Source organism: Fukomys damarensis, unplaced genomic scaffold (assembly GCF_012274545.1).
Source record: "Fukomys damarensis isolate Sample0158 unplaced genomic scaffold, DMR_v1.0_HiC HiC_scaffold_33, whole genome shotgun sequence".
In the NCBI taxonomy this organism is placed as follows: domain Eukaryota; kingdom Metazoa; phylum Chordata; class Mammalia; order Rodentia; family Bathyergidae; genus Fukomys; species Fukomys damarensis.
The window spans coordinates 46,970,526-46,990,985 of record NW_022900945.1 but is presented as its reverse complement, the minus strand read 5'-3'; the positions used below and the strand labels follow the sequence as shown (position 1 = coordinate 46,990,985).

Here is a 20,460-nt window from a genome sequence, read left to right as displayed (position 1 = left end):
GTCTTCAGGCATCTTTCTCAGATCAGTCTAAGGGTTATCATGGCACATGGAGGCGACTCTTGTCTGAATGCTGGCCATCCATCAGCTGTGTGACTGTCAGTGTTTGCCCCATCTGTCCTGCCCAGGGCTGGCTGCAGAAATGATTTTTTTTAAGGGTAGATGGCAAGGTGGTCTGGAGAGTCGGATGGGCTGGGGGAGTAGATTCTCTGTCCACTGGTGATCTCGTCAACTCCCCACAAGACCTGGGAGTTGCTCCGGATGACCGCGTGTGCACCGTCTTGCTCTTGACTCTGTTGTATCACTTCAGCTCCTGTCCTGCCAGACTGCCCCTCCATCCCTGTGATCCACTCTACTTGGGGCAGCTCTCACCTGGACTACTCCAGAAACCTGCCCAGACCCCTTCCCCACCACTCCTGCTAGAGCCATCTTCTCAGGAGATTCAGAGCCTATGTTCCCTTCCGTTCCGCATTGACTCTTCACTGCCTGGCGGTGTAGCTCATGTTCTTCAACCTCCTCAAGCACCAAGCCCTGCCCGGATCTGCCCCTTTCTGCCCTTCTGCCGCTCCATATTGGTCTCCTTATCCCTCCATGCACCTGCCACCCATCAGTCAAGCTGCTACACCGTTCCTGCCCGCTGTGCAGCTCCTCATGCCCCCCGGCTGTGCTCTGTTGACATCCTGCATCACACGTCTCTCTCCAATCCCACCAGGCGGAAATACCCGCTCCCCTGACTAAAGCCTGAAACAAGAACCCTGGCTTCTGTGAAGCCTTTTCTTACCTCCACAGACAGAAGGAACCCGGCACTGTCCTCCACGTGTCTTTCACAGTGCCATTTACACACCTGCCTCCCTCTCTGGGACTGTGAGGCTAGCTTGGCTGCTCAGCATGGTGTCCAGCCCAGAAGAGTCCCACAAACAACTGGAATGAATGTGTAAAGTGAGCTTGGACACAGAGATTGTGACTTGTGATTCTGGTTCTGTATCTTACTGTGACAGTGTCTGTCTGTCTGCCTCTCTGTCTCTGTCTCTGACTTTCTCACTCATACCTTTTTCCCCCTCCTTGCTTCCTTGGTTGGCTTCCTCCTCCCCTCCCCTCCTCTCCTCTCCTCTCCTCTCCTCTCCTCTCCTCTCCTCTCCTCTCCTCTCCTCTCCTCTCCTCTCCTCTCCTCTCCTCTCCTCTCCTCTCCTCTCCTCTCCTCTCCTCTCCTCTCCTCTCCTCTCCTCTCCTCTCCTCTCCTCTCCTCTCCTCTCCTCTCCTCTCCTCTCCTCTCCTCTCCTCTCCTCTCCTCTCCTCTCCTCTCCTCTCCTCTCCTCTCCTCTCCTCTCCTCTCCTCTCCTCTCCTCTCCTCTCCTCTCCTCTCCTCTCCTCTCCTCTCCTCTCCTCTCCTCTCCTCTCCTCTCCTCTCCTCTCCTCTCCTCTCCTCTCCTCTCCTCTCCTCTCCCCACCCCCTCTCCCTCCCTCCCCTCCTTCTTTTTTTTTTTTTTTATTCCTTTTGGTACTGGGGATTGAATTTGGGACCTTGCGCTTGCAAGGCAGGAGGTGGAACCACTGAGCCAAATCTCTGGCTTCCTTCCTTCCTTCCTTCCTTCCTTTCCCTCCCCTCCCCTCTTCTTCCTTCCTCCCTCCTTCCCTCCTGTCTTCCTTGGTGGTTCTGAGGATTGAACCCAGGTCCTTTACACTGATCTACATTCCCAGCCCTTTTTTATTTTTTTGAGACAGACTCTCTCTAAGTTGCTGAGTTGCCCAAACTGGCCTCAAATTTAAGTTCCTTCTGCCTCACTCACATTCACAATTTCTTGGAAAATAGGTTTACTCATTTTATCTGTAAAATGGTGACTGTATCCTTCTCTCACAAGACAGTTATGAAGTTAAAATGAGAAGGCACCTGTGGGAGTGCTTGGGTGTTGTACAGATTTGGGTGTTGCCTAGAATAATAAGACACTTAGTCCTTATTTCTCCTTCCAGAAGATAATCAGGGAGAAAACAGCTATTTCAGGACAATATCCCTCATTGTATCTTTTGTCTTCTTCCAAGCAGGACTTCTTAAAATTGGTTCCAAACAGGAGTGTAAACCTAGGGAGCCACTTTCTCACACATTCTTACACATTCTCAGCCGAGTTTGCCACCAGAGGGCAGAGGTCTTGAACTCTCATTCCTCTGTCAGATCCTGCAGCAAAGGTTCAAAGCCGAAATCTGAAATCTCGGTGCTGGCAGGGACCCTGTGCTCCAGGGGGATTTAGAAACAGCCCTGCGCCGCATCACGTCCTTGACCCTGTGCAAGTCAGCGGAAGTCTGCATGCTGACGCCCCAGCTTCTGCTTTCTCAGGGTCCCCAGACCATCTGTCATTCGGCTGGCTTCTTTGTTCCCTGGGAGGGTGATTTTCATCGGGCTTCGTGGTGTCTCTAACTGCTGCACATGGGCATCTGATTGGAAGAAGCAAAGGAAGAGATGGGTTAGAAGGCTCAGAGGGGTCATCGTGGAGGAGAAAGTTGAATGACACAGAAAACGGAGTTTTCATGAAAGTGACTAAACAGCGTAAAAAAAAAGTGAGTAAGTGAAGTCAAAATTACTTAAGCCCTGAGCAGTAATAGTGCAAATAGAGGGCACCTGATTAGCCACCGGATACTTCACTTGCCTGCGCCCGTGACCAGTGTGCTCTGGCCATTTTGGCCATTGTTTCCTCTTTCAGCCACTTCCTTCCCACCTGAGCCTGTGGGCACCCCTGCCGTTCCGCCTACACAACCCCGCAGTCCTCCATGCCAGGATACTACTCACTGACTCCTTTCCTTGCATCATACAAGACAAGTGACCTGAACAGTTACTTTTCATTGTTTGTCCTGACTGTGAAGGCATTCCATTCGGAGTGCAGAATAGTTAGAAAGCATAAAGTATAAGCAAAAAACAATCCCTTGTTGCCCATCATCCTTTAACATTTTCTTATATATGCTAAAAAAAAGTACTTTCCCCACACAAATGCAGAGATGTGTGGGTATGTGTATTTTTCTTTATAAACATATTTTCAGACACTTTCTATAGCAGTTTATATATATTTCTCTGTGATTTTTGATGGCTGTGTGATACTTAATTCCCCCTTCCTTAGTGGCTCTCACCCCGCTTTTGTGAACTCTCCATGGTGTGTTGTGTATTCCGCTACCCCCATGTGGAACCCCTGCCCAGTCCAGTTCTGCCTCTGCTAGTGCTGTGTTCCCAGTTCTTTTGTATAGATTAGGCTGCTGCAGAATTCATCTCTGCGCCCGGGGCTCTGTTCTGTGTGTTTGTGATACTGACTTTGTCTGTGGCCCTAGTAAGAACAGGCAGGAGCCCACCGCTCACTCCCTGTTCATTGTCATGCTCAAAGCACGTTCCTTGAATTAGAATATATGCAATCCCAGGGCCACCCACCCGCAGATGAGGTCACAGTGCAAGATATTGGGCCACCAACAGCGAAAGTCAAGGCTGAGAGGGAAGGAGAGGCCCTGGATTGTTATCTTAAGTAACAGGTGCTTGGGAAAATCTCCAGAGGCAGCATCACGGCTCTGGACTATTTTTAGCTGAGCGTAGCAGTCAGGCTCTGTGAGGGTGCTGGACATATTTCGGGGGGCCTGACTGCCCACACCTGTAGCAGGGGGACACCCCCACAGTCCCTGCTGCCCTAAATGATTGGGTGGTGGAATACAGAGGCCCTTTAGGGCACAGCCAGCTAGACCTGGGTGGCGAAGCACGTATCATAAACAGCCCCCAAATCTACGACTTTGGTGGGGGCTGAGTAACAGTTGTTCAACCGTGGAGATTTCTGTCTGAGTGTGTACAGGAGCCAGAGGTGTGACAGCAGCAGGGCGACCTGTGTAAGCTGAGTGCTTATAGCTTAAAAACTGGCCTGGGGGCTGCTATGGACAGTGGCAGGACAGGGAGGGGCTCCTGAGGCTTGGTTGAAGTTATAGGGCTTTCTGGGGCTGATCTTTCGGACGCTTAGCTGTACTGTGATCTGTGCCTTTGGGCCGCTGTGAGATCCCTCCCAGTGTCTTTTGCCCCCCAATGCCCATGTCATGGTTGATGTCTAAAATGTCCCCCAAATTCTCATGTGTTTGGAAGGTAGTTGGATCACGAGGGTGCTATACATCGGTCACTTCATGCATTGATGGATTTAGTAGCTGAATGTGTCATTAAGAGGTCAGCCTGGTTGGAGATGGGTGGTTGGAGATGGGAGCGTGGCGTGGAAAGATGTGTTCTTGTCCCTGGCTCCTCCCTTCTCTCTCTACTTCCCGGCTGCCATGGGATGACCAGCTGTGCCCCACCGTGTCCTTTCCACCCTGTGATTTCTTCCTTGGAGCCAGACAACTTTGGATTGAACCCGCTGGAGATTGGAGCCGAATAATCCTCTCCCCCTTTTAAGTAGTGGGCATCAGGTATTTTGTCGCATTGACTGGAATGTGACTAATACACCCCATCTCCAGCTAACTGGAGGGACCCTGCTGCCCCATGGGGACATCACTCATGGTTCTGCTACTGAGAGGGTCACCGTGGGGCCACCAGGAGGCCAAAGGGAGGTTGCTGAGAAGGCGCTAGCCAGGGACGCTTTTGGGGAGCTGGGAGGAGAGGAGAATGCTCAGGACCTATCTCAAAGCCTGTCTCAAAGCCTTCATTTTCCAGTTTTGTGTGTCCACGGCTTGGGTTCTTAGGGACACTGCATTGGGGGTGCAGCTGGCTGAGCAACTTCTCTGAGGCCTCCTGGAGCCATGGCCACCTCTTCATAGTCAGGTCTTGCTCCTGAAGCCACTGGAAAAGCCCTTCACTGCCCTCTGCTGCCTGGGTGGGTGACATCCTGACACTGCCCGAAGAAGCCCCTCTGGCTTGCTGTCAGGGAGTTCCGGTGTCACAGCCTCTTCCTGTGGCCATAGGTCTGGGTCCTGCCAGCTTCCAGGAGGAAGGACAGTGCACCAGGCATCCAGGAGGAGTTATTCTTGGCTGAAAGCAGGAGGGCAACAGAGGGAGCTAGAAAAGAGACTGGTTTGAAATCCAGCAGCCGCCTTTCTACCAGATTGAAAAGCTGGAGAGGGCAGGGCGTCTGTCTTTGGCCCAGGAATGGCTGCTAAAGCAGCAGCAGCAGCAGCAGCAGCCATTGTGCTGTGACAAGGGGCAAGGCCTGTGCTGGAGCTGAGCAGTGGCCCTTTACTAGAACTCTCCCTGAGCCAGTGGTTTTCAGAGCCACTGGGCTGGGCCAGCTGAGGGGCGGTGCATGGTCTCCCCTCTTCAGCTCTCATGCAACTCCATTATCTGTGAAACCGGATGGAGAGAAAGAGTGGTTAGGGTAATTACAGGGAGAGCATTTACAGGCAAGTAATCTGATCCCCTCTAGAAAATAGATGACAGAAGGATGCTGGTGCTCAGATTTAACCAGAAGCATTTTCCGTGGGTGCTGACTCGCAGCCAGGAGCTGAGAAAAGGGTCTGTCCCCAGGCGGAGGACACCCTGTCCTTCTACTTGCTCTTCTAAGACATCCTGAGGGTGGGCATGAGGGAAACCGGAAAGGACTGTGAGAGGGGCTCTTCTCCCTCCCTTTACTGGAGAGGAGTAGAGGGCAAGAAGTGAGGGAAGGGAGAGGAGGGGCAGAGTTGGAAGAGCAGGAGGTGTCACTTTTGTTGGGAGGTGAAAGATCCGGGGATACTCTAGAAATGGTGTGTGAGAAGGAATAAGGCCCTGCTGCTTCTCAGTGATAGTGGCCTGGACTTTCACCGGAGCTCACTGTGAGCGTGGGGCACAGGGAACTTTTGGAGGCCACTTTTCCTTGTGGTTTCAGAAGTGGCAGGGAGAGGAGCTGGGGAATCATGTAGACTCAAGTGAGGAAAGGACAAGAGGTAGCAGTCACATGACAAGAGAAGGACTTGATGGTTATAGAAAGAAAAGGTGTGGGGGGTAAGGAAAGAAGGGAATGGAATTAATATGAGAAAAGGAAAAAAATGGAAACAAAGTCTTTGTAAATTGGGAGGGATGGAAGGATTGAAGGGAGGGCAGGGGAATGGGGAAAAAATAAGAACAACATAAATGATGTAAAATTTCCAATGATGAATGTTATTATATTGTATGCCTCAAATGTACCAATAAAATGAATTTTTGAAAAAGAATTTAAAAAGGTAAAGAAAAAAAGAATAACCTAATTATTCATGGACATGGGTTAATCCTATGATGGAATATAGTCCTAGACAACTGTAGACAACAGAAGAATTAGAACTTCATTTTATTAAAACATTGAAGAGAAGTATAAGACAGGATAAAGTGTGATAATATTTTGTAAAAGTCCTGAGTAATACTGTGTGTTTTCAATAGTTTTATATCATATAGGTAAAAGTCATTTTTAAAATGTCCAGGCCAGGGTTGTAGCTCCGTGGTACAGCACTCGCTTTGCATGCCTGAGGCCCTGGGTTTGATCCCCAGCACCGAATAAAGTGTCTGGAGAATTCTATCCCTAAGTTATCATAGTGACGTCTCTGAGAAAATGAAGAAGAAACAAGATTAGTACTAGTGGTAGTCTGGTGATTTTCTGATTTAAAAAAATAATCTGACGTGCAAATTTTAAGTGAACATTAGAGTGTTTAGAATATTTCTGAAGTCACAGTTCAGCAACCTTTGAGGAGGCAGCTTCAGTGTTTAGGAAAGAGTCCATTAGGCAACAGCTCAGAAACAGGGGCCTGGGCCTGGGCTCGGGCTGAACAAAACGCCTGGATCTGGGAGAGTCTGGTGTTCTGGTGACTCAGCATTGTGGATGACTGGGAGATCGAAAAGTCAGTTGCGGTGAAGTGAATCATTGGTAGTCACACCTTAGAGGAGGCATCAATAATTTAGCATTGATTAATCACCATCTTCAGACCAGGTCTATTTTAGGTACCACTGGAGATTCATATAAAAGATGAATGAATGATATTTTTGCCCTTGCACTTAAAACTAGGCCAGGCCCTCCTCATCTTTTCTGCCTTGATGATTAAATTTGGGCTCCCTGCTTCCAGCCTTGCCCTCTGCTTTGGCTCCACCAGAGTGATGATTCAGAAACACAAATCCAATCTTCGTATCCACTTCTGGTAACCTCCTTCTCAACTCCCCCAGCCCCAGAGGAGGCATCTGGCTTTACTGAGGTGACTTTCAGAGCTCCCTTCCACCTGGCACTGCCCTCTGGTTTTGTGACCGACCTGGGCAGACTGTGTGCTTGACCCAGAACATACTCTGATGTCTTCACAGGGCGCACCCTGCCTTTCCCCTTGTATTCTTTGGGACCCAGTTCACATTCACTATTTCTGGGGAGCTTCTTTGGCTCCTTCTGAGAGGGCCTCACCATGTACTTGGATCTCATCGCCCTTGTGTTGTATAATGATCATTTGTTGTGAGGATTTATCAGTTTAGATTGAAACTATACCTTCTTCCTTTCTCCTTCGCAGTTTTTGTCCAAGTATCCATCATATAATAGGATATGAAAAAAAAATGGTCTATTGGAAGTGTAGTGTAAGATGGCTAGTAAGTACATGAAAATTGTTCAACATTGCTGGCCATTAGAGAAATGCAAATTAAAACAACACTGAGATCCCATTTTACTCCAGAAAGAATGTCCATCATCAAGAAATCAAATAATAACAAATGCTGGTGGGGCTGTGGGGGGAACAAAGGAACCCTTCTACATTGTTGTTGGGAATGTAAGCTAGTACAGCCACTGTGGAGATCGATATGGAGATTCATCAAAAAACTAAAAGCAGAAATGCCACTCACCCTGTCCATTCCCCTTCTAGGCACCTTCCTGAAAAAGTTAAAATCCTCGTAGTGCAGTGATACATGCACACTCATGTTTATAACAGCACAATTCATAATAGCTAAATCTTGGAAACGATCTATAGGCCCATCGTCAGATGAATGGATAAAGAAAATGTGGTATTTACACACAGTGGAGTACTACTTCGCCACAGAGGATATATTTGAAGCATTCATAGGTAGATGGATGCATCTGGAGACCATTATGTTAAGTGAAATAAATAAGCACACAAGTTTAAATATTGCATGGTTTCCTTTATATGAGAAATTAAAAAGATCAATAAACAACAAAATAAAAGATAACAGGAAATAGATCTTTTTTCAAATGGGAAAGGGGACAAGAAATGGGGGGAAGGGGAAAGGGATAAAAAAGAATTGAAGAAAAAATGGAAATAGAGCTTTGGCAAATCGGAAGGCAAAGGGTTAGAGTAAGGAAGGATGGGAAGGAAGAGGGATGAAAAAACACTCCTGTGTTTGGTGCCTGAGGAGACTCCCCCAGGATAAATGTAATCATTATATATTCCAACAATGTACTAATCAAAAAAAAAAAATCAAAACAGTGCAGTGTATCTGTATCTACTAGGTACCTTTGCCGTGCAACAAATCCCTGCCAAACTTAATAGATTGAAACTTCATTTAGCTATGTTCGCAGTATCTCTGGGTGAGGATTTTGGGCTGGATTTGATGGACACGGCTGGTCTCTCAGCTGGAGATTCCATGGCTATGAAGTGCCTCATGGTGGCGGCTACTCTCTGTCAGGATGGGTGGAGGCTACTTCCTGTCGTGATAGGCAGCCAGTGCTGGTTGTGCTCTGGACCATGGCCACTCATTGAACTTCTTACACGGTGGCTCACGGCACCAGCTAGCAGAATGGACACTAGTGGACATTTTCAGGGCCTAGCCTTGGAGGTCACATGGTGTCGTAAGCCTGCCTATCTTTTTCTGCAGCATTGTGAGTTAAACACTAAACCTTGAATGTGCTAGGCAAGCACACTTGTGTTGAGTCATACTACCAGCTCCAAACACTCTGCTTCTTTTTGTTGAATTAGTACGTTTTTATAAGACACAATGTTTACATTCATCTTAGGGAGTAGGTACATGTACTTAACATATCTTGATTCTTTTTATTCCCCTTCCCCTCCTCTCTACCCCTGCATTTCTAGATCCCCTTCCCATTTACAAAGGATCTGTCTCCCTGTTTCCTACTCTCTTTTATTTTGTTTTTTAGAAATTATTGACACTTTGAGTTTCTTGCATAAGAGAAGTTATGCAGTACTTAAGCTCCTGTGTGTGATTTAGTTCACGTAAAATTATGATCTCAAGGTGCATCCATTTTCCTAAAAATGAATCCGTTTTATCCTTTCTTATGGCAGAGTAGCTCTCCATTTTGTATAAATATCACATTTTCTTTATCCATTCATCTGTTGTGGATACGTAGGTTGCTTCCAAGAAATAGCGTTTATAAAGTGTGGTGCTATAAACATGGTATGCATGTGTCACTGTAACGTGATGTCCTTAACTCTTTGGGAAGATACCTAGAAGAGAAATATCTGTGTTGAGTGGAATTTCTTGTTTTAGATTTTTGAGGAGTCTCCATCCTGGTTTCCATAGTGGTTGTACTAGTTTGCATTCCTGCCGAGGATGTAGAAGGGTTCCGTTTTCCCCACAGTTTCACCAGCATTTATTTCTTTTTTGATTATAGCTATCCCAAGGATGCAAGGATGGTTCAACATACACAAGTCAATTAGTGCAATATATCACACAAACAGAAGCAAGGAGCAAAACCACATGGTCGTCTTAATAGATGCAAAAACTCTCTACCTCTTGATGAAGTATAGTATGGCCCATTACAAAAGTGACTGTGGGACAGGAGATACTATTACTACCGTGTTTGGAAACTCCATCTTGGCATGGCATATGGGAGAAATTAGTTCTGTGGCTACAGCTAATATTTCGTACCACTGCCACTGTGCTGCTGCTATAGTTGGTGGCTTAACACAATGAACACTTACTATTTGCCAGGAATTAAGCTTTAATTGTAGCATTTAAGGGTAGAAAGGGTTGGGGCCGGGGATTTAGCTCAGTGGTTCAGTGGCCTGCCTTGCAAGTGCAAGGACCTGAGTTCAATCTCTGGCACCAAAAAAAAAAAAAAGAAAAGAAAAGGTAGAAAGGGCAGTCACTCCTTCAGGAATGTTGCGAAGAGTAAGTGATTTTAGCAGATGGGGAAACTGAGGCAGATAGACAGGTTAAGTAACCACCTGAAAGTCTCGTGGCTATTGCCTGTGCAGTGGGAGCTCGGTTAGGGAGAAGATGTTGGAGTAGCGCCATTCTTTTGGTTTGCTGCCGCGCTGTGGCACTGCATTTATCACGTGGGAGTTGATAGCAGTTTCAAGGCACTTTTGTTTGGAGAGAGGTCTGACTATTTGCTCAGGTGGTCTTGAATTCCTGGGCTCAAGGGTTCTTCCTGCCACGGCCTCCATCAGGCGTATGCCGCCACCCCAGCTCAAGGGACGTTTTTGAGGAAGGAAAGGATCCGGGCGCAAGGCCTTGTGGCTTTCCCTGTGCTGTACCTGGACCTTGGTTAGACTGTCACTGATGGCAGTGAGCTTGATCAAATCTTGGCCTTCCTTGTCCTTTGCTTTTCAGAGTGTAAACAGAATTATCCCAGCTCCATTTGCTGCACAACTCCGTGCTTAGGCTCCGCGTCTGCGAAGTCACCAAGACCAGCCAGCTTGTAGGGCTGCTGCAAAGGTTAAAGTCAGTTCATACATACAGATCCGTGGAGCAGTGCCAGGTGCCTGGTAGGACCCCAGAGCTTTGTGTCTGCTTCCCTCCCATCTGAAAAGCAGTTCAAACAAATGCTTGTGCCCCTTCATACCTTCCCTTGGCTGAAGGCTAACAAATAGAATCCTTGGATGTCGTCACTGATGCACGTGGTTGGTGGCGCCTTCCCAGTGACTTCCTCTGGAGCCTTTGCATGGTACTTGGCACTTAGTCGGCCTGATATCTATATGTGCAGCATGCTATAGCAGGTCTCCTTCTAACTTGGGGCCGAGTACATTCCCCCAACATGGATGTCCTTCAGTACCAAGTGGGCAAGAGAATCCAACCTGTGCTTTATCGCTTATGGGGCACACTGAGTACAAGGTGTACGTGGACTGAGAAGGCCATTACTCACGCTCTGTGTTGTGGAGGAAGTTACTTAACCTTGAAGACCCTTCCCTCCCCTGGTAAATGTGGCTGCACTGAAATCAACCTCATTTTTGTGCTGCGAGGGTTCAGTGAGATGTAAGCTAAGTAGTAAGGACGGTGCGTGGCACCCTGAAGTACTAATCATTGTAATTGTTTATCTTCCTTTTCAAAGTACCATATAGTTGCTTATTTAAAAAACAGGAAAATGGGAAAACAGAGAACAGGACATATTGTTGCTCCTGTAATAAGTGAAGAAAGAAGGGAAATCCACCGTGTTCTCACCGTTACTCGATTCACCCAAAATCAGTGTTTTGTTTGGTTGTTTTCTGGATACGCAATTTTTTAAACACAATTTTACTGCATATCTGGTTTTGTATTATTAACCCAAAGTTCAATGTTAGTGTTCTTTTTAATACTGTTGTACTTTACAGAGATTTGTTTTTTTTCCTGTTTTTACGTGGATGTCTCACTTTGGTAGAAATTAATTGAAATTCTAAAAGTCATTTGTTGGTTTTCACCGTGTTATTTGATCTCCGAGGTTCACTGTGAGATTGATACATAGTACTTTATAGTATTGCTGTGTGATGGATGAAGAAAAAACGCTAGTGCGCCTGAGTCCCATGTAGCATTTGGAACAGCAGGGTGCTGAATGAGCTGGTGATTTTAGAGGCCACCGCTGGAAGAGTAGATGTAAAACTGTGAGTGGGCCCTTCTGACACTTTGATGTGCTCCGTCATGCATCTTGGACCTCTATGGTGGACCCCAGGCCTAGGAAAGGCCTCCGAGCCAAAGCATGCCCCAATAACTGCGTGAGAAGCAGAGTCCCCTCCCTACGTGCTGACTGCTGCATCCTCACACCCCTCTCCAGGCTCGTGTGGCTCTCAAGCACAAAGCGTTTGGGAGGTATCCTTAGATGTGCGCCATCTTGGAAAGCTGGTGAAGTGACATTGTATGTCTGTGTGGCCAGGAACTGTCACGCTCAGTCTGAAAGGACATAGTCCTGTTCACTGATCTTGATTCTTAATCTTTGGGGTTTGACTTCCTTTGAGGATCTTTTGAAATTTACAGTCTCCTTCCCAGGAGAACGCACACATGCAAGTGACGCTATTTTATATTCAGTCTCAGGACCCTCAGGTGTCTTTGTTGGTTATGACAACAGCGAACTCTTATTATCTCACAAGGTCTCTGTGGCTGAGGCATTGAGCAGCACCTGGGCACAGAATTTCCCAGGTGATGGCAGCTGGAACTGCTGTTGTCTGAAGGCTTGACCGGAGCTGGAGGTTTACTCCCAAGGTGGCTCATACAAGGTACTGGCAGTGTAGTGCTAGCTGTTAGCAAGAGGTTGGGTATGGACCTCCCTGTTAGGCCACTGTGGTAACCCTACTCTGACATGTGGCATTTGGCATTCCTCAGAGTATGTGATCCAAAAGCACAAGGAGAACCCCGGTGTCTTCCCATAAGCTACCACTGAGGTCCCACACCCCTGTTCCTGCATTTCCTAATTGCCACACAGCTCAGCCCTGCTCAGCCCATGGGAGGTGTGGGTGAGGGTAGTGCAGAGCACCCCTGTGTGTTCACTGACCCTGTGAGATTCCTGACCTGTGTGTGGTCAGGGTGTCTGTATGGAGTTTCACTTCATGGGCTTGATTAAGACTTTGGCCATTGGTGATTAAGTGTCCAGACCCCGTCCTGTCCCTGGAGGTCTGGGGTGGGGCTGACATCTTCAGCTCAAGTATGGCCAGCTCCTTCCTTGGAACCATGAAATCGTATGGAATCCTGGAATCATCCATCACATGAGCATACTTCTCTGGTATGTCCGGGAGAGGCTCATTATATATAGGAAAAGGCTCCTGTATTTCAGGAAATTCCAAGAGATAAGAGCCCAGGACCAGGAACCTGGGACAAAATATATATAGTTGTTATAGTACAGTAGTGAGTGCAGAAGAAATGTTATGTGGCAATCACGTATTATCTTTATTTTTTGGTTAATTTTTTTCTAGTTATAAAACTAGGCCATATTCATTGCAGAGTGCTGGGGGAGGAAGTAAAGTATAAAGGAGAAAATAATCATTTGCTATCATCACCTAGCTTTTGATTTTTATTCCTTTTACACAATTATGTATAACACTTTGATCTTTCCCTTTACATTACAGTAGTATTTACTTGTTGCAAAGTAATCTAGAGTCTAGGGATCTGGGAATGTCTAAAGTTAGTTATTTTTTGAAAAAGTGATCCTTGCCGAGGAAGAGCCTTCTTCCATTGTACACTAAGAGCGAAGATGGAAGAAGTCATGGGACTGGGGAATGCCTCGGGCAGGGCCAGGACCTGGTCAGTCTGAGGGCGACAGAAGTCAGGCGAGCAGGGTGGTACCAGCAGAGGGACATGGTCAGGGTAGAGTGTGGAAAGGAGATCAAACTCTTAAGAAAGAAGAGTTAATTTTTCTTTTTATGTCAAGATCCACTTCCTAAGAATAGTACCACTTTCAGAGATCAAAGGCTGTAGGATGGGAAGCAAATAAGGAAATACTGAAGAAATAGGTAGGGCTGAATATCTGTGGGTAAAGTACAATTCTGTATCTATTTATTTATTTGTTGGGGCTGCTTCTGGATGAACGAGCCCTGGCTCCTTCGGGCCACTTAACGCTGTGTACCTTGCAGGGTGTGGGATTCACATGATCCACCTACACGTGCTTTTTTCAGGCCTGCAATCACTGTGCACCCTGGTTAGACACACGGCGGTTGTGTCACAGTGGGCTCTGTCTGCTGTGGCTCAGCTCCTTTCTGTGGACCAGGCAAGAGGGGAGTGAAACTTACCGAACCTAATAGGTGTAGAATCTCTAGAAGGGAGAAGCTTAAAGCTGTTCAGAGCCTTAAGTTAGGGTGTGTTCTTGCATTTGGTCACCTGCCTGGCACTGTCTAGGTAGATGAATCTTCAAGCAACAGTTCTTGACCCTGGCACACCTGGTTCAAGTCACCTGAGGAGGGGGCTGAGGATTTAGCTCATTGGTTCCACTGCCTGCCTTGAAAGCACAAGGATCCGGGTTTGATTCCCCGTACCAAAAAATAAAAAAATAAAATCTCAACATAAAATGATTAGCCGGGTGTGGTGGTGCATGCCCGTAATCCCAGCACTCGGGAGGCTGAGGCAGGAGGATCGCTGTGAGTTCGAGACCAGCCTGGGCTACATAGTGAGTTCCAGGTCAGTCTCAACTACATAGTGAGACAAAACAAAAACAAAAAAATCAAGTCACCTGAGGAGCTTATAAAAATCCTAATGCCTAGCTGTCCCTCCCATAGATCACAGTGTGTGTGGCGGTGGTCGGGGGGAGTCTAGGCACTGTTGTTTTGAAAGCTCTCCAAGTACCTCTGGGATTCCAGTATGGGTGCAGAGGAACCCTTGAAGGACGATGCTGGGTAGACTGGTCTGCCTCCAGCCTTCTTCATGCTGCCAGGGGTGTGGTTGTCACTGCTTTGACACTGGATGCTGAAATGCACAGGAGACCTAGGCGGTATGATTGTAGCTAAATTGTTTTCAACATGCTCTGCATTTCAGGAGTACTGCAAACATTTGATTCAACTGTCACAATACGTGTGTGTATTTATACGTTTTTAAATTGTCTTAAAAAGCGTACATAGAACTAATGCTACACACCAAATTGTAACATACTGAAAACTACTAATGAGTTGTCTTCTCTCTATGGTTTTAAATATAGTAGTGAATGTCATCAAACAGAATGTATCCGATTCAGATACGACTTTGTTCTGTTTACGTGTCCCCTCCCCCTGCTTTTTTTTTTCCGTCTTCATTTTTCCTTCTTCTGCTGAAGCAAAGTTGGGGTTTTGCGTGAATAACAGTTTGTAAGCCACAGGGCTTTTCTTGCGTAGCCCATGGTGCTAAGCCTGTCCTCCTGCGGGTTAGATCTGAGTACTGTAAGTGCCAGCCACCCCTGGCAGCTGCCTTCCAGTAGGCTGTGAGCTCCCACCTGTGTGTGGCTGGATCCTCGGTGCAGAGGTTTCTGCTGGACAGCTGCCCTGCACTGGGGTATGAAAAGGAAGGCTTTATGGCAGTGGGATGTAGCTCTGGGCGGAGGTGGGCAGCCCTAGGTGGCTTCCTTGTTGAGAGGTCTCTGAAATGCCTTTGAGCAGTCACTGGCCAAAGCCCGCTGAATGTTCTGAGCCATTTGGGTCTTAGCAGCTTGTTATTGAGGTTAAACCGTGTGCTCGGCCCTGTACTAGGGGCTTTAGAAACATCAGCTTACTTAATCTTTGCCATAGCTCTCTGAGACATGGATTATTATTCCCATCTTGCACACAAGGAAACTGAGGCTCAGAGAGCGTAACTTAGTATATCCTGGGTCACAGCTAATAAGTGGCAAAGCCAGTATTGGAACACATGCTGGCCGCCTTCTCCGAAGCCTTAGAAACCATTTTAAGAAGGAGATCGAGATCTGGAGAGGAAAAGCAGCTTGTCTAAGATGACACAGCCAGTTCTGATTCACGGCTGCAATGATCACTATAACACGATCTTTCTGCTTTACTCCTGTGGCTGGATGCTGCCAAGGGGGACACAAGGGTGAACGTGTTCCCCCCTTCTGTGTGGCTTAGGCACAGGCAGTGTTGTGCTGGTCTATTTATCCATTTTCTAGTTCTGTAACAACACACCTGAGGCTGGGTACTTTATTTTTTAAAAAGGTTATTTAGCGTACAGTTGGAGAGACTGAAAGTCCAGGGCTGTTGTCCCATGTGTTGTACATCTGCTGAGGGACCCCCAGGACATCACAGCAGGAAGGTGTACACAGGGAGAGATCACATGCTGAGACGGGAAGCCGGAGACTGCAGAGGGCCTGGTTGTTCTCTTTTTGTAATAATCAGCTCTTGTCCTTAAGTCCTGAGACCAGCTCTGATCCCTTTGTGGGCAGCACCCCAGTGACCTCAGAATCTTGCACCAGGCCCCACCTCTTAAGGGCCCTCACCTCTCATACCATCACACAGGGACCAGCTTCTAGGACACAGATCCCTGATTATACCCGAATAGGGGCAGCTGGGGTAGAATGGGAACTTGGACTCCGTATATTGTGCCTCTGCCCCAGGAAGGGTTACCACGTGAAGAAGCACCGGTGTAGGTAGGCAGAAGTGACCTTGGATGACCCTCTCTGAGCCAGAAAGGATGGGCGGGCCGGGGATCATAGCGAACGAGAACTGAGGACTCCAGGGCGGGAACTCATTACGGGTTCTGCTCTGCACGGTCCGTTTGGCACTTGGTGGAAATCTGGGCAGGAGGATCTGCTCCGGCCCTTCACATTCCTGTCTGTGTGTGCTCAGCTCAAACTGGCAGCGAGCAGCCTGCAAGAGCTCCACTCTGCCTCCATTTATGGAAGGGAGAGGCACGAGGAATGCCTCTTGTTGGGCCAGGGACCGGCTGCGTTGGAAAATGCAGAGTGCAGCCCCCCTGTAAGGGCTTCAGGACTCTCCAGCAGGCCCTCTTATCAACGAGGGAACATTTAATTCAGCCGCATTGCAAGACAGTTGCTTTTGTTTTCATTTGAATCAGTGCCAAGGATTCAAGTTTTCCAGCTCATTTTATTAAAAACTTTATAAACAGCATTAATGAATAGATATAAAACTGCTGCATAAATGACAAACAGAGGGACCGAGTGAAATACACAAGGGTCAGCTGTTGAATAAGTAACAAAACCATGTCCTTGCACCATCAAATTCCTATACGTGCAAATTAGAGACAGTGCTTTTCCCAGAGTGTTTTAATTAATATTTATAAATCAGAGTGCCTCTGAAAGGGCCAGTAATTATTATCATGTCACACAAATATCAGTCCCTCTGGAGACTGCTGCCTGGGTTGCATTTTGGTCTGAGGAGTAAGCAAGCGTGTGTGTGTCTCCCCACAGGTGTGGTGTCAGCGCAGCGGCAGGTCACCGTGCAGGAAGGGCCCTTGTTCCGCACGGAGGGCTCCCACATCACCATCTGGTGCAACGTGAGTGGCTACCAAGGGCCCTCCGAGCAGCAGTTCCAGTGGTCCATTTATCTGCCCTCCGCCCCCGAGCGCGAGGTGCAGATCGTCAGCACCGTGGACTCTTCCTTCCCATACGCCATCTACACCCAGCGTGTCCGTGGTGGGAAGATCTACGTGGAGAGGATCCAGGGGAACTCAGCCTTGCTGCACATCACAGACCTCCAGGCCCGGGACGTAGGGGAGTATGAGTGCCACACGCCCAACACCGACGAGCGGTACTTCGGGAGTTACAGTGCCAAGATGAACCTAGTGGGTAAGGAGGTGCCCGTTCCATGTGGCCAGTGCCAGGCCCCTGTCCCTTCTTTTGCAGCATACCTCTGTCTGGCACCATGCATTTGACCTAAAAATGAAAGCAAGATGACTCAAATATTTTAGAGGTCAACAGGCAGCACAGACTTTTCTGTTCTCTCTTGACAATAATAGAAGCTTGAGGCTAAACTGTAAAAAAAAAAAAAAAAAAAAAAAAAAAAAAAAAAAATAAAATGTACATGTTAAGAAATTCAGAGGTGGGCCTGGGATTTAGCTCAGTGGTTCCACTGCCTGCCTCGCAAGCACAAGGACCCGAGTTCGATCCCTGGTACTGAAACAAAAACATGATGAAGAAATTCAGAGGTCATTACAGCTCTTGGTGGTGAGAGGGGATATGAAAATACAAGGCCAAGGCATTTGTGCTAACGTGGAAGATAAAGCGTGTAATATCAGCTGGAAGAGGGACAAAACTCTGTCCAGGTCCAGGAAAACTGCCCTTCTCACCCACGAAAGCTGGAATGAACCAAGGGTAAGCAAATTAATTGGGGGATAGTTGCACAGATGTTTTCATGTGCATCGGGGAGAAGTGCAGGACAGTGACTTCCAGATAACCCAGTGAGGTCCACATGCTCCTAGGCCTTTCTTCATGGGGCAGCGGGAGACAAAGAATGAGACGGTTTTGAGGGTGAATGAACTAGCAATGCCCAGACAGTAGCAGATGCTTCTCTTTGGGAACTGAATGGGCCTAGGGGATGTACAGTGTGTGACAGAATCTGTCCAGGTGTGGTTACATCCTTTAATCTCCCTCCCCGTAGACGCGAGTTCAGTTAATGAAGACTCAGGAAAGGGAACAAAGGTAATTACTTTCTCCTTTGGCAGATCTGATCTTTAGGTAGATGGGAGGATAGCAGACAAAATCCTCTCTGCATCTGCTGCTCCCCATGGGTCTTATTTAAAATGCCGGGCTCGCCAGGTCACTGGGGTGAAATTCTGTGGATTCCCTCATTCTCACAAAGCACAGCCGCTAGAGCAGCTGAGAGGTGTGAGTGCTGCTGAGCGGGCCAGGTTCTTGCTCAGGCCTCGGGCCCCATGCTAGGATATGAGAACTGACTGTCTCCCCTGAGGCCCCCCAAGTGATGGTGGGAGCTCCGGGAAGAGGAGCCGGAAGCCGTCATTACAGGCAGCCCTGCCGCAATGTTTGCCTGTGTGAAAGGATTAAGGGTAGCAAGGCTTTTTTCTTTTTCTGCCTGTGTTTTAATGTCTAGTTTTCATGGTCACAATTAAGCAGGGCGTGTTGGTGTTTCTTTTACTAGTACAAAGACTACCCTTGTTTATTTTTCCTGACTCCAGTAAGTCTGTATCCTAATCAGGAGGGCTTTAAGACCTGACCCTGGTGAGTACAGGAAGCAAATACACTAGTTGTGACCAGGATCCTCTCATCAGATAGAGGGGTAGTCGTGTTTAGTCTCTCGAAAGGTGTAAGAATGAGGTTGGGAATCCAGCCAGGGGAGAACGGGCACTTTCTCCTCCTGCCTGAGTCATCCCGTACCTTGGCTTCTTCCAGGGGGGCCACCTTGAGGAATTATACAAAAGTATAAAACTTACGAAAAGAAAATAGGGAGTGATGATGGTTTTCTCTTCCGAAACTGTTTCATGGTAAAAAAGAAAGAACAGCCTTCCAAGGGCAGTGGTTGCTGGTAGAGAACAGGGAGGAGGGTGGGTGGGAGAGAAGGTGAATAAGGAGGACGTGTGAAATGCGAAGCTAGAAGTTCCAGGAGCATTTCTCTTTGAAGATCAGCCTGAAGGAAAGGGCAAGGATTTTGGAGCAGTACCCAAATCAGCAACACATCTTAGCCTAAAAGAAAATGATTCTGACACAGTATATTTTCAGGGAGTCTATATTATGTAAAACTTTCAAAAATGTTTGATCTGAGCATTATTAAAATATGAAACAGGTAAATGTAAGTGCCAAAAAATGCATTAAAACTGCATTACATATCTGAACAAAATCTTGCTGTTTACATGCCTTCTGGGGATGCCGGTCACCCTGAGCTGCCTGTCAGAGGCTGTCCCTCTTGGGACGCAGTGGGAGTCTCGCCTCCTGTGGACCTCAGATTCGTGGCTCTGTGACCGTGTGCTCCCGGGCCTTCTGTGTTGCAGTGATCCCAGACTCCCTACAGACCACTGCGGTGCCCCAGACTCTACACAAAGTGGAGCAGGACCCGCTGGAGCTCACTTGCGAGGTGGTCACGGAAACATCCCAGCACAGCCACCTGTCTGTGGCCTGGCTCCGGCAGAAAGGCGGCGAGAAGCCCGTGGAGGTCATTTCCCTGAGCCGGGACTTCGTGCTGCAGTCCAGCAGTGAATACGCCCAGAGGCAGAGTCTGGGGGAGGTGCGGCTGGACAAGCTGGGGAGGACCACCTTCCGCCTCACCGTCTTCCACCTGCAGCCTTCCGACCAGGGCGAGTTCTACTGCGAGGCCGCGGAGTGGATCCAGGATCCCGATGGGTCGTGGTATGCCATGACCAGAAAGCGCTCCGAGGGTGCCGTGGTCAACATCCAGCCCACTGGTCAGTCTCCCAGTACTTCTCATTCCTCCTGCTCTTCACCGGATGGGAGGGTGTCAGACCCGGGAGGGTTTGTGGACACTGCCTCTGGTGACCTGTACTAGTACCGAAGGTTTCCAGGGCAAGTTAGAGACGGTCCTTCCGTTAGCCAGAAGACACTAAGGCATGTGCCGGACGTGGGTCTCCTAAGACCTGGCCTTCCAGGGAACCGGATAGGTGCTACCCAGATGGAATCCTGCTTAATGTCTTGTTTTCTTTGCCTACAGAGTATTTTCCATAAAGAAATTTATTGAAAAGTTGAGAGATTTCATAGCAGCCATTTGTATCTTGTGACTATGGATTTCTGTCCTATTAGCCATAGTCTTCCCTGTCTTCCCCTGGTCTATTAGCCATACTTCCCTGTTTGCTAACATTGCCTTATTCAGGTACCAACCTAGTTTCATTTGTAGAAGATAGTGGAGATTATAAGCCTGCTGTTACAGCCATAAATTTTTGGCTTATGTTATTATTTTATATTAATATTTCTGTAGAATGGGCCAGGGATTTAGCTTAGTGGTGCCGCTGCCTGCCTCACAAGTGCAAGGTCCTGAGTTCGATCCCCAGTACCCCTCCAAATATATATATATATATAT

The 20,460-nt window shown here is 47.7% G+C and overlaps 1 protein-coding gene across 3 annotated transcripts in view; it reads left to right on the top strand.

The window, feature by feature from the left end:
• Window positions 1-20,460, top strand: part of Igsf3 (immunoglobulin superfamily member 3) — a 91,535-nt gene that overhangs the window by 33,051 nt on the left and 38,024 nt on the right. For all 3 annotated transcript variants that reach the window (XM_010631200.3, XM_010631199.3, XM_010631198.3), the window contains exons 3-4: window positions 16,887-17,264; window positions 19,421-19,831. In XM_010631200.3, the coding sequence (XP_010629502.1) occupies window positions 16,887-17,264; window positions 19,421-19,831 (789 nt within the window). The remainder of the gene's footprint in view (window positions 1-16,886; window positions 17,265-19,420; window positions 19,832-20,460) is intronic.